The sequence below is a fragment of the Bombina bombina genome, chromosome 2, assembly GCF_027579735.1.
Source record: "Bombina bombina isolate aBomBom1 chromosome 2, aBomBom1.pri, whole genome shotgun sequence".
Lineage (NCBI taxonomy): Eukaryota > Metazoa > Chordata > Amphibia > Anura > Bombinatoridae > Bombina > Bombina bombina.
The window spans coordinates 789,131,808-789,145,588 of NC_069500.1; the positions used below are offsets into that span (position 1 = coordinate 789,131,808).

A 13,781-nucleotide genomic window follows, 5' to 3' on the forward strand; every position below is an offset into this window, starting at 1 on the left:
AAGGACATATATATATATATATATCTTCATCAAATACACTAAATGTTATACAAGCATTGAACTTTTACACAACTATTTTTTTTGCCTCTATTATGATATATATATATATATATACACACACACACACACATACATACATACATATACACACACACACAGTTTCTTCTGAATGTCAGGGTTGGCTCTGGATGTCACAGCAGTTTGCAGGTTGATGTGGGAATAAGGCTAGAAGCACCGATAGTACAGGTTAGCAGCTTCCTGGTGACAGCGTTACTGTTACTGTGCTTGTGCTGCAAAGAGGAAGCTCAGACTATGGGATGAGGATGATGCTGCTGCAGCAAGAATGGAAGGTAGCAATGGCTGATATGGGAAGGAGATTGGAGCCACCGCTAGTACAGCTCTGCAGTCTCCTGGTGACAGAGAACAGGATGAGGGCTAGGCTGCACTTACTCTTGCCTTACAGCTGCCTCTTTCCTTCTTTGCAGCTAAGTGAGCTTGATGCACACTGATCGATATGTGACTGCTTAGGGCCAATTGCCCCATTGACCCCCCTGGATCAGCCACTGTTTAGAGCCTCATTAAACAAATACACTTAGTGAAACTTGTCTGTATATTTCATAGCGCTTCTGGCAAGGCGATTCAATATGCAGCTGGGTCCCACTACACTGGTCACATCTCTACCCCCAGTCCTGCTCAGACAGCTCTGTTTGCTCCGATCTGCATGGGTAATCAGCAGTATGCCTCCTTAAGTCTAATTAGCACTGCTCACTCCAGAGGCACTCAGTAAGACATTAAAAAAAAATAAAAAAAAGTTGCACAGTAAAAAAAAACTTCCGCTCCTGCTTCCGCGCCTCCCCTTAAGTGCCCTGGCATCCCCCTGGGGAGGCGCGCCCCACAGTTTGGGAACCGCCGAGATAGAGAATACAATTTTAAAATATATTTACTTGTATTATTCAATCAATGCACTAATGGGAGCCAGCTGAACACATTGGGTGAGCCAATAACACGTGGCATATATGTGCAGCCACCAATCAGCAGCTCCTGAGCTTAACTAGGTATAATTTTCAACAAAGGATACCAAAACAAAACAAATTAGATAATAAAAGTAAAATTGGAAAGTTGTTTAAAATCACATGCTCTAACTGAATCAAGAAAGAAAAAATTTGGGGTGCAAGTCCCTTTAAAGGAGCAAATTATCACTGGCTGACGAGGACAACTCCCACAACTTATTTTGGTAGTCAGGGACAACTCAAGCAAGAAAAAACAAATGAACATTTTTTTTCAAATAAATAAAAATTGAAAAAAAAAACACCACCTCTTAGACACAACAACTGTAATTACTTTTTAAACCCCTTAGATTAGATTGATATAATTAGATTAACACTTACCTAGAACATCTAGCCATTCCTCAGTTGCTTCCTCTGAGGGCTTTGTTTCAAATGGCTCTTCATGGACTTCATCATTTGCTGGACTTGCATCTTTCTTCTCTATATCCTCCAGAAGTGGAAGATCACTCAAATCATCACCTTCCTCCCCGGCACTGTCTATTATCTCAAACTCTTCTGTGCTGTCCTGGAGAGAAGATCTCTCTTGCAGTAGAACCTCATTCTCTTCAGTCTGAGGGACATCAGACATATGTTCCTTCTCTCCATAATCTGGTGAGCCTTCTGTGTTAGAGTGAGGCTCATCTGCAGAGGCCATACTCTGATAGGGGGAGTAGAAAAACAGGTGACCTACAAAACAATGATCACACCATTAAAAAGGTTTACAAAAGTAAAAAGCAATTAAGTATCTCATGCTTTAAAGCAAGGATAGGGAACCATGTCCCTCCAGATGTTTCAGAACTACATTTCCCATGATGCTCAACTGGACTGCAGAGTGCCTAAGCATCATGGGTAATGTAGTTCTGAAACATCAGGAGTGCGTTAAAGGGACACTGTGGTCATCTTTTTTTCATTTTTTAACTTTATATACTCAAATGGATGTTTTTATATCTTATCTGCAAGGTGTGACCTTTTACCCATTTTTCAGTCTGACTACACAGAAGATAGATGAATAAGTACAAAAACAAAGTTATAAATAAAAAATATATTTATCAAAAAGTAAATATAATATAATTATTTAAAATATATTGCTATGTCTGGAATATTGTATTTCTACACAAAAACGTGCTAGTCTGAAGAAAAAAAAAAATTGTTTGCATACTATTTAGGGGAAATGAAACCCAATTTTTTTCTTTCATGATTTAGATAGAGCATATAATTTTTATCGACGTTTCCAATTTACTTATATTAACAAATTATTTTTTTGTTTTCTTGGCATCCTTTGTTGAAGGAGTACCAATACATTACTGCGAGCTAGCTGAACACATCAAGTAAGTCAAATGACAAGAGCCGTATATGTGAATCCACCAATCAGCAGTTAGCTTTCAGTAACGCTTTGCTTCTCCTGAGCCTAGCTAGGTATGCTTTTCAACAAAGCATAGCAAGAATACGAATCAAATTAGAAAGTTGTTAAAAATTAGATGAAAACCCACAATTTTTCTTTAATGATTCAGGAACAGCATGTAATGTGTATCTGTATCATTATTGTAATTACATGAATATGATCCCTTTATGTGATGATATGATCACTCACATTGAGCATACAATTTTAAACCACTTTCTAATTTAATTCTATTACCAAATTTGCTTCATTTTCTTGGTATCTTTAGTTAAAGGTACAGCAAAGCACTACTGAGAGTATGTTGAAGACATCAGGTGAGCCAAAGACTAGGAGGTAAATACATGCAGCCAATGCTCCACCTGAGTCTACCTAACTATGCTTTTCAACAAATATTAAAAGAATGAAGCAAAGTAGATAATAAAAGTAAATTGGAAAGTTGTTTACATCGCATTCTCTATCTGAATCATGAAATGAAATTAACTTTAGTGTCCCTTTAAATTTAGGACAAATGCACATAAAAACTGAAACTGAAAGTCATCCACTCTCATGTAAACTCTCCCACAAAAGGCTGCTTGGTTTTCTGTGCTCTTAAACAAAAACTAGAGGGCACATCCATGTCCCTGACAAATAATCCATCCAGATTTGTGATGTTATGAGAGACATTTACAGCTACAGCACGTACATTGTTTTGGTATTCTGTAATCTCTATTATTCTACTGTATATGTTCTTTGGCCCTCTCTCTCTCTAAATCTATCAAATCTAATTCCCTCTCTTAAAGGGCCATTATAGACAAAAATGACATGCTCTTATCCATTCCAGCATGTAATTGTAAGAGTATCCTCCCTAGATTACTTTATGTTTAGCCCCCAAAAAAGGGTTAAACACACAGTAATAATGTCCCGCTGGTCCCCGAGTGGAATATGCCATTGATCCAATCAGCAGTGCTAGTTCCAAATCTGAGTTCTGCGACTAGCGCTGCTGATAGCGTTTTCCATGCTGTATTTCTACTGGGGTGAATAGCGGATTAGAGCATGTAATATTTGTTAATATAATGGCCCTTTAAACTTGTGTATTTCATTCTGTGTCTGACTTTCTCTCTTTGTACAAGGGGGGTCTGTGTCTTTCTGCGTGTCTACAGTCGCTTTGTGCCTCTAAAACTGACTGAATGTTTCACTCTCTCTATCAGTATGACTGTGTCTTAAACTATTCACTGCATTATAAAAGTACATTTTGTAAAATAATTTAAAACTATAATTTCATTACAAAAATATGCATTGTTTTGTAGTCACATGAAACACCCCTTGAAAACCCTCATGAATGTTGTTTAGCTTATTTTCTTTCCTGTGGCCAATTAGAGAGATATATAAATGGGTAGCAAGGCTTTCTCATGCAAATTTTGGATATGGATAAAGATATATAAACCCACAAAATACAGGCACAATTCAGCCCAAACCTATATCTGTATGGAAGCATAACATCTCATAAAAAAAAAAAATCATAGCTTTAAAAGAACATTCAATCCTGTCACAGTGTTACTCTGGTTACTCATTTAAAACGGTCGCTAACTGGGCTTAGCAGAGGACTTAAAAACCTGACATTTAAATGTCCGTTTTTTTCTGCAAATTTTACCGGGCAGCTGGTTGCAAAACCGGACTCTCCGGTCACCTGGCAACCCTTATAATGGCAGCACCCATGATTAGAGGGAGGTGAATAAAATGTGTTTAGTTTCCTTTTAAATCACCAACTCTACTGGCTCTTTATGCCTTAAATCATTTTTAATGCATTTCTGTAGTATGTTGGGCCTGTACAGCCCAGTAGACTAGCATCTGAGAGCACACACTCAGTGCTGATCTCTGAGCTTACACTACTAGTGGATTGTACCCAGCACATAACTAACAATCAGCTACTGTGTACCACTGGGCTTGCACACGTTAGATTGATATTTAAAATTTAAAAAATGGTAAAGAAACCTTTTTTAACACACCAGGAAATGTACATCTCCAACATTTTTCTGTCTTTCCTGTCCCTTTAATTCACATTTGCATAGTCATTGCCTAAGGCTGCTTTTATGCTGCAGATTTAGTAGTTATGAAAGAGACCATATATGTCTCTCATCACTTTGCACTGCCCCACAATATACGTAGTCACAATATCCCCAATTTAAAGGGCTAATGTAACTTCAAATCAGAGAAGGATTTTGCAATAAATAATGTGGTTTTATTTTGTCAAATGAACATATTATTAAGGTGTCTTTTCAATTATTTCCATGTTCCCCAGAACAAAAGAATCCTTGCTACCCGATCACAAACTAATACACATAGAAAAGCATGAACTATTTTCTGCACATGTGCAGTTAAAGGATTACAAAACGGTCTGAAAACTCCCCTAAACAAAATACCGATATAGATTAATAGCCATGAGAACAGCAAAACACACTTACTTTTTCTGCCAAACGCAGCTTGGTTCTAGTATACAATAAATAAACTTTATTTCTCTATAACATAACTAAAGCCAACCCCTAAAAAACTAACGCCTAGATTTAGAGTTTTGTCGGTAAAAAGCTGCGTAGCTAACGCTGCTTTTTTTCCCAACGCACCCTTAAGACAACGCTGGTATTTAGAGTTGTCTGAGGGGCTGTGTTGGGCTCAAAAAAGGGTGCGTTGAGCCTAACTTAGCTCCACTTCAACCCTCAATACCAGCATTGCTTACGGTAGCGGTAAGCTGGGAAAACGTGCTTGTGCACGATATCCCCATAGGAAACAATGGGGCAGTTTGGGCTGAAAAAAAACCTTACACCTGCAAAAAAGCAGCGTTCAGCTCCTAACGCAGCCCCATTGTTTCCTATGGGGAAACACTCTCTAAGTCTGCACCTAACACCCTAAAATGCACCCAGAGTCTAAACACCCCTAACCTTACACTTATTAACCCCTAATCTGCCGCCCCCGCTATCGCTGACCCCTGCATATTATTATTAACCCCTAATATTCCGCTCCGGACACTGCCGCAACCTACATTATCCCTATGAACCCCTAATCTGCTGCCCCTAACACCGCCGACCCCTATATTATATTAATTAACCCCTAATCTGCCCCCCCCCCAACGTCGCCGCTACCTTACCTATACTTATTAACCCCTAATCTGCCGACCGGACCTCGCCGCCACTATAATAAATGTATTAACCCCTAAACCGCCACACTCCCGCCTCGCAAACACTATAATAAATTTTATTAACCCCTAATCTGCCCTCCCTAACATCGCCGCCACCTACCTACAATTATTAACCCCTAATCTCCCGCCCACACCGTCGCCGCTACTATAATAAAGTTATTAACCCCTAAACCTAACTCTAACCCTAACACCCCCCTAACATAAATATAATTTATATTAAACGAAATAATATTCCTAAAATTAACTAAATTACTTGTGTATTAAAAATAAAATTTATTATAGTGTTTGCGAGGCGGGAGTGCGGCGGTTTAGGGGTTAATACATTTATTATAGTGGCGGCGAGGTCCGGTCAGCAGATTAGGGGTTAATAAGTGTAGGTAAGGTAGCGGCGACGTTGGGGGGGGGGGCAGATTAGGGGTTAACAAATATTATGTAGGTGTCGGCGATGTTAGGGGCAGCAGATTAGGGGTTCATAGGGATAATGTAGGTGGCGGCGATGTGCGGTCGGCAGATTAGGGGTTAAAAAAATTTATTACAGTGGCGGCGATGTGGGGGGGCCTCGGTTTAGGGGTACATAGGTAGTTTATGGGTGTTAGTGTACTTTAGAGCACTGTAGTTAAGAGCTTTATATACCAGCGTTAGCCCATAAAGCTCTTAACTACAGCCTTTTTATAGGCGTTAGGAGTCTTGTCGGTAGAGGGTGTACCGCTCACTTCAGCCAAGACTCTAAATACCAGCGTTAGGCAGATCCCATTAAAAAGATAGGATACGCAATTGACGTAAGGGGGATCTGCGGTATGGAAAAGTCGCGGTTTGAAAGTGAGCGGTACACCTTTACCTGGCCGACTCTAAATACCAGCGGGCGGCCAAAAGCAGCGTTAGGAGCCCTTAACGCTGATTTTGACAGCTAACGTAGAAATTCCTTTCTTTCCTGGCAGGGAGAATCGACAACTTCATGCCTTACTGTTGGGAAATACAACACCTGGCCACCAGGAGGAGGCAAAGACACCCCAGCCAAAGGCTTAAATGGACACTAAACCCAAATATTTTCTTTCATGATTCAAGTAGAGAATACAATTTTAAACAACATTACAATTTACTTCTATTATCGAATTTGCTTCATTCTTTAGATATCCTTGATTGAAGAAATAGCAATGCACATGGGGGAGCCAATCACACAAGGCATCTATGTGCAGCAACCAATCAGCAGCTACTGAGCCTATCTAGATATGCTTTTCAGCCAAGTATGTCAAGAGAATTAAGCAAATGAGATAATAGAAGTAAATTAGAAAGTTGTTTAAAATGGCATACTCTTTTTAAATCACAAAAGAAAAGATTTGGGTTTCATGTCCCTTTAAATATCCCTCCCACTTCCCCTATCCTCCCAGTCGTTCAGCCAATGGAACAAGGAAAAGTAGGAGAAACATCAGAGTATAATGGTGCCAGAAGAAAAAACAGAATTTATATTTACCTGATAAATTCCTTTCTCCTACGGTGTGTCCGGTCCACGGCTTCATCCTTACTTGTGGGATATTCTCTTCCCCTACAGGAAGTGGCAAAGAGAACACACAGCAGAGCTGTCCATATAGCTCCTGTCATGTTCTGTCTCAGGATATCATGTGAGAGCCTCATTGTCTGGAACAGTTGCTTTAAAGGAAGATTAGTAGAAGCCATACTGATTGAAAATGAAAACAAATTTATTTAAACAACAAAATACTTTGTTTAAGCAAATACTTGCAGAATATTTAAATATGCTACTCAGGTATGTTAAGACCACATACAGCAGGAGTGAAAATAAAGAAAACTAGTAAGCAGAGATGCAGATTCAAAAAGGAAAGTCTTTCTCTTGGTAATAACTGAAATGTAAGATTTGCACAAGGCAGAAAACAACTTGCAAACTGGTAACAGGTTTAAAGGTAAAGTCTCTCTCCTTGTAATTGCTGAGTGCAGGAATTGCACAATGCAGGAAACAACTTGCAAACTGGTAACAGGTTTAAAGGTAAAGTCTCTCTCCTTGAAATTGCTGAGTGCAGGAATTGCACAATGCAGGAAACAACTTTCAAACTGGTAACAGGTTTAAAGGTAAAGTCTCTCTCCTTGAAATTGCTGAGTGCAGGAATTACACAATGCAGGAAACAACTTGCAAACTGGTAACAGGTTTAAAGGTAAAGTCTCTCTCCTTGTAATTGCTGAGTGCAGGAAATGCACAAGGCAGGAAACAAACTTGAAGATTGGTAACAGGTTTAAAGGTAAAGGCTTTCTCCTGGTAATACCTTGTAAACAGGTGCAAAGGAAAACTTTCTCCTGGCAATGGCCAAGTGCAGGAATTGCATAAAGCAGGAAACAAACTTGTAGATTGGTAACAGGTTTAAAGGTAAAGGCTTTCTCCTGGTAATACCTTGTAAACAGGTGCAAAGGAAATCTTTCTCCAAAGAAATACAGGAAACAGGTTCTGACTTGACAAAACAGATCCAATGTGAAGACACTAATGCAGACTAAAAGCCATCCTTAAATAGGGAGGTTTTGCACAGGGTTGGTTCTGATTCATTCCAGAATTGAGAACACCTGTGTGTTGCACAGGTGTAATAACAAGTAAGGCAAATAGTTATTTATCAGATCTTTTAAGATCCATGCTATTGCTAGAACTGGCTGTGGCTCAACATGTAAGCAAACAGAAATAGCAATCACAGAGCCACAGGTTCAAATCCCCATACAGCCCTTCTTAGCAGAATGCCTCCCAGACCTTTTCTTTTTCTTTTTAGTCTGGAGGCTTGGTTCATGACAGCTCCCCTTAGGCTCCGCCCCCCCAGTCATTCGACCGACGGTTAGGAGAAAAAGGAGAACCATAGGGTGCAGTGGTGACTGTAGTTTGGAAAAATAAATTTAAACCTGACTAAATGCCAGGGTGGGCCGTGGACCGGACACACCGTAGGAGAAAGGAATTTATCAGGTAAATATAAATTCTGTTTTCTCCTACATTGGTGTGTCCGGTCCACGGCTTCATCCTTACTTGTGGGAACCAATACCAAAGCTTTAGGACACGGATGAAGGGAGGGAACAAGTCAGGTAACCTAAACGGAAGGCACCACTGCTTGTAAAACCTTTCTCCCAAAAATAGCCTCCGAAGAAGCAAAAGTATCAAATTTGTAAAATTTAGTGAATGTATGCAGAGAAGACCAAGTCGCTGCCTTACAAATCTTTTCAACAGAAGCCTCATTCTTGAAAGCCCATGTGGAAGCCACAGCTTTGGTGGAATGAGCTGTAATCCGTTCAGGAGGCTGCTGTCCAGCAGTCTCATAAGCCAATCTGATGATGCTCTTTAGCCAGAAGGAAAGAGAGGTAGCAGTCGCTTTTTGACCTCTCCTCTTACCAGAATAGACAACAAACAAGGATGATGTTTGTCTGAAATCTTTAGTTACTTGTAAATAGAACTTTAAAGCACAAACCACATCCAGATTGTGTAACAGTGGTTCCTTCTTAGAAACTGGATTAGGACACAGAGAAGGAACAATAATTTCCTGGTTAATATTCTTATTAGAAACAACTTTTGGAAGGAAGCCAGGTTTAGTACGCAAAACAACCTTATCTGCATGGAACACCAGGGTGAATTACACTGCAAAGCAGACAATTCAGACACTCTTCTAGCAGAAGAAATAGCAACTAAAAACAAAACTTTCCAAGATAGTAACTTAATATCTATGGAATGTAAAGGTTCAAACGGAACCCCCTGAAGAACTGAAAGAACTAAATTTAGGCTCCATGGAGGGGCCACCGGTCTGTAGACAGGCTTGATTCTGACTAAAGCCTGTACAAACGCCTGAACATCTGGCACGGCTGCCAAACGCTTGTGTAACAAAACAGACAGGGCAGATATCTGTCCTTTTTTTTTTTATTATTATTTTTTTTTTTATTATTTATTTATAACCAACAACGTGTACAAAATGAGTTCAACCTCTTTGTGCCTCGCAGGGCCAAAAAAAAGAAAAAACAGAATTTATGTTTACCTGATAAATTACTTTCTCCAACGGTGTGTCCGGTCCACGGCGTCATCCTTACTTGTGGGATATTCTCTTCCCCAACAGGAAATGGCAAAGAGCCCAGCAAAGCTGGTCACATGATCCCTCCTAGGCTCCGCCTTCCCCAGTTATTCGACCGACGTAAAGGAGGAATATTTGCATAGGAGAAATCATATGATACCGTGGTGACTGTAGTTAAAGAAAATAAATTATCAGACCTGATTAAAAAACCAGGGCGGGCCGTGGACCGGACACACCGTTGGAGAAAGTAATTTATCAGGTAAACATAAATTCTGTTTTCTCCAACATAGGTGTGTCCGGTCCACGGCGTCATCCTTACTTGTGGGAACCAATACCAAAGCTTTAGGACACGGATGAAGGGAGGGAGCAAATCAGGTCACCTAGATGGAAGGCACCACGGCTTGCAAAACCTTTCTCCCAAAAATAGCCTCAGAAGAAGCAAAAGTATCAAATTTGTAAAATTTAGTAAAAGTGTGCAGTGAAGACCAAGTCGCTGCCTTACATATCTGATCAACAGAAGCCTCGTTCTTGAAGGCCCATGTGGAAGCCACAGCCCTAGTGGAATGAGCTGTGATTCTTTCAGGAGGCTGCCGTCCGGCAGTCTCGTAAGCCAATCTGATGATGCTTTTAAGCCAAAAAGAGAGAGAGGTAGAAGTTGCTTTTTGACCTCTCCTTTTACCGGAATAAACAACAAACAAGGAAGATGTTTGTCTAAAATCCTTTGTAGCATCTAAATAGAATTTTAGAGCACGAACTACGTCCAAATTGTGCAACAAACGTTCCTTCTTTGAAACTGGATTCGGACACAAAGAAGGCACGACTATCTCCTGGTTAATGTTTTTGTTAGAAACAACTTTCGGAAGAAAACCAGGTTTAGTACGCAAAACCACCTTATCTGCATGGAACACCAGATAAGGAGGAGAACACTGCAGAGCAGATAATTCTGAAACTCTTCTAGCAGAAGAAATTGCAACCAAAAACAAAACTTTCCAAGATAATAACTTAATATCAACGGAATGTAAGGGTTCAAACGGAACCCCCTGAAGAACTGAAAGAACTAAATTGAGACTCCAAGGAGGAGTCAAAGGTTTGTAAACAGGCTTGATTCTAACCAGAGCCTGAACAAAGGCTTGAACATCTGGCACAGCTGCCAGCTTTTTGTGAAGTAACACAGACAAGGCAGAAATCTGTCCCTTCAAGGAACTTGCAGATAATCCTTTCTCCAAACCTTCTTGAAGAAAGGATAGAATCTTAGGAATTTTTATCTTGTCCCAAGGGAATCCTTTAGATTCACACCAACAGATATATTTTTTCCATATTTTGTGGTAGATTTTTCTAGTTACAGGCTTTCTGGCCTGAACAAGAGTATCAATGACAGAATCTGAGAACCCTCGCTTTGATAAGATCAAGCGTTCAATCTCCAAGCAGTCAGTTGGAGTGAGACCAGATTCGGATGTTCGAACGGACCTTGAACAAGAAGGTCCCGTCTCAAAGGTAGCTTCCATGGTGGAGCCGATGACATATTCACCAGGTCTGCATACCAAGTCCTGCGTGGCCACGCAGGAGCTATCAAGATCACCGATGCCCTCTCCTGATTGATCCTGGCTACCAGCCTGGGGATGAGAGGAAACGGCGGGAATACATAAGCTAGTTTGAAGGTCCAAGGTGCTACTAGTGCATCTACTAGAGTCGCCTTGGGATCCCTGGATCTGGACCCGTAGCAAGGAACCTTGAAGTTCTGACGAGAGGCCATCAGATCCATGTCTGGAATGCCCCACAACTGAGTAATTTGGGCAAAGATTTCCGGATGGAGTTCCCACTCCCCCGGATGAAATGTCTGACGACTCAGAAAATCCGCTTCCCAATTTTCCACTCCTGGGATGTGGAGTGCAGACAAGTGGCAGGAGTGAGTCTCCGCCCATTGAATGATTTTGGTCACTTCTTCCATCGCCAGGGAACTCCTTGTTCCCCCCTGATGGTTGATGTACGCAACAGTCGTCATGTTGTCTGATTGAAACCGTATGAATTTGGCCTTTGCTAGCTGAGGCCAAGCCTTGAGAGCATTGAATATCGCTCTCAGTTCCAGAATATTTATCGGGAGAAGAGATTCTTCCCGAGACCAAAGACCCTGAGCTTTCAGGGGTCCCCAGACCGCGCCCCAGCCCACCAGACTGGCGTCGGTCGTGACAATGACCCACTCTGGTCTGCGGAAGCTCATCCCCTGTGACAGGTTGTCCAGGGACAGCCACCAATGGAGTGAATCTCTGGTCCTCTGATCTACTTGTATCGTCGGAGACAAGTCTGTATAATCCCCATTCCACTGACTGAGCATGCACAGTTGTAATGGTCTTAGATGAATTCGCGCAAAAGGAACTATGTCCATTGCCGCTACCATCAAACCTATTACTTCCATGCACTGCGCTATGGAAGGAAGAGGAACAGAATGAAGTATTTGACAAGAGTTTAGAAGTTTTGATTTTCTGGCCTCTGTCAGAAAAATCCTCATTTCTAAGGATTCTATTATTGTTCCCAAGAAGGGAACCCTTGTTGACGGAGATAGAGAACTTTTTTCTACGTTCACTTTCCACCCGTGAGATCTGAGAAAGGCCAGGACAATGTCCGTGTGAGCCTTTGCTTGTGGAAGGGACGACGCTTGAATCAGAATGTCGTCCAAGTAAGGTACTACTGCAATGCCCCTTGGTCTTAGCACCGCTAGAAGGGACCCTAGCACCTTTGTGAAAATTCTTGGAGCAGTGGCTAATCCGAACGGAAGTGCCACAAACTGGTAATGCTTGTCCAGAAATGCGAACCTTAGGAACCGATGATGTTCCTTGTGGATAGGAATATGTAGATACGCATCCTTTAAATCCACCGTGGTCATGAATTGACCTTCCTGGATGGAAGGAAGAATTGTTCGAATGGTTTCCATTTTGAACGATGGAACCTTGAGAAACTTGTTTAGGATCTTGAGATCTAAGATTGGTCTGAATGTTCCCTCTTTTTTGGGAACTACGAACAGATTGGAGTAGAACCCCATCCCTTGTTCTCCTAATGGAACAGGATGAATCACTCCCATTTTTAACAGGTCTTCTACACAATGTAAGAATGCCTGTTTTTTTTTTTATGTGGTCTGAAGACAATTGAGACCTGTGGAACCTCCCCCTCGGGGGAAGCCCCTTGAATTCCAGAAGATAACCTTGGGAGACTATTTCTAGCGCCCAAGGATCCAGAACATCTCTTGCCCAAGCCTGAGCGAAGAGAGAGAGTCTGCCCCCCACCAGATCCGGTCCCGGATCGGGGGCCAACATCTCATGCTGTCTTGGTAGCAGTGGCAGGTTTCTTGGCCTGCTTACCTTTGTTCCAGCCTTGCATTGGCCTCCAGACTGGCTTGGCTTGAGAAGTATTACCCTCTTGCTTAGAGGACGTAGCACTTGGGGCTGGTCCGTTTCTGCGAAAGGGACGAAAATTAGGTTTATTTTTGGCCTTGAAAGACCTATCCTGAGGAAGGGCGTGGCCCTTGCCCCCAGTGATATCAGAAATAATCTCTTTCAAGTCAGGGCCAAACAGCGTTTTCCCCTTGAAAGGAATGTTAAGCAATTTGTTCTTGGAAGACGCATCCGCTGACCAAGATTTTAGCCAAAGCGCTCGGCGCGCCACAATAGCAAACCCAGAATTTTTCGCCGCTAATCTAGCCAATTGCAAAGTGGCGTCTAGGGTGAAAGAGTTAGCCAATTTGAGAGCATGAATTCTGTCCAAAATCTCCTCATAAGAAGAATCTTTATTGAGCGCCTTTTCTAGTTCATCGAACCAGAAACACGCTGCTGTAGTGACAGGAACAATGCATGAAATTGGTTGTAGAAGGTAACCTTGCTGAACAAACATCTTTTTAAGCAAACCCTCTAATTTTTTATCCATAGGATCTTTGAAAGCACAAATATCTTCTATGGGTATAGTGGTGCGTTTGTTTAGAGTAGAAACCGCCCCCTCGACCTTGGGGACTGTCTGCCATAAGTCCTTTCTGGGGTCGACCATAGGAAACAATTTCTTAAATATAGGGGGAGGGACGAAAGGTATGCCGGGCCTTTCCCATTCTTTGTTTACAATGTCCGCCACCCGCTTGGGTATAGGAA

General features: G+C 41.5%; 1 protein-coding gene across 2 annotated transcripts in view; it reads right to left on the reverse strand.

Annotated features, from left to right (window-relative positions):
- Positions 1-13,781, reverse strand: part of FKBP8 (FKBP prolyl isomerase 8) — a 232,221-nt gene that overhangs the window by 189,523 nt on the left and 28,917 nt on the right. For both annotated transcript variants that reach the window (XM_053702962.1, XM_053702961.1), the window contains one exon: positions 1,389-1,733. In XM_053702962.1, coding sequence (XP_053558937.1) covers positions 1,389-1,701 — 313 coding nt within the window. In that variant the 5' untranslated portion in view covers positions 1,702-1,733. The remainder of the gene's footprint in view (positions 1-1,388; positions 1,734-13,781) is intronic.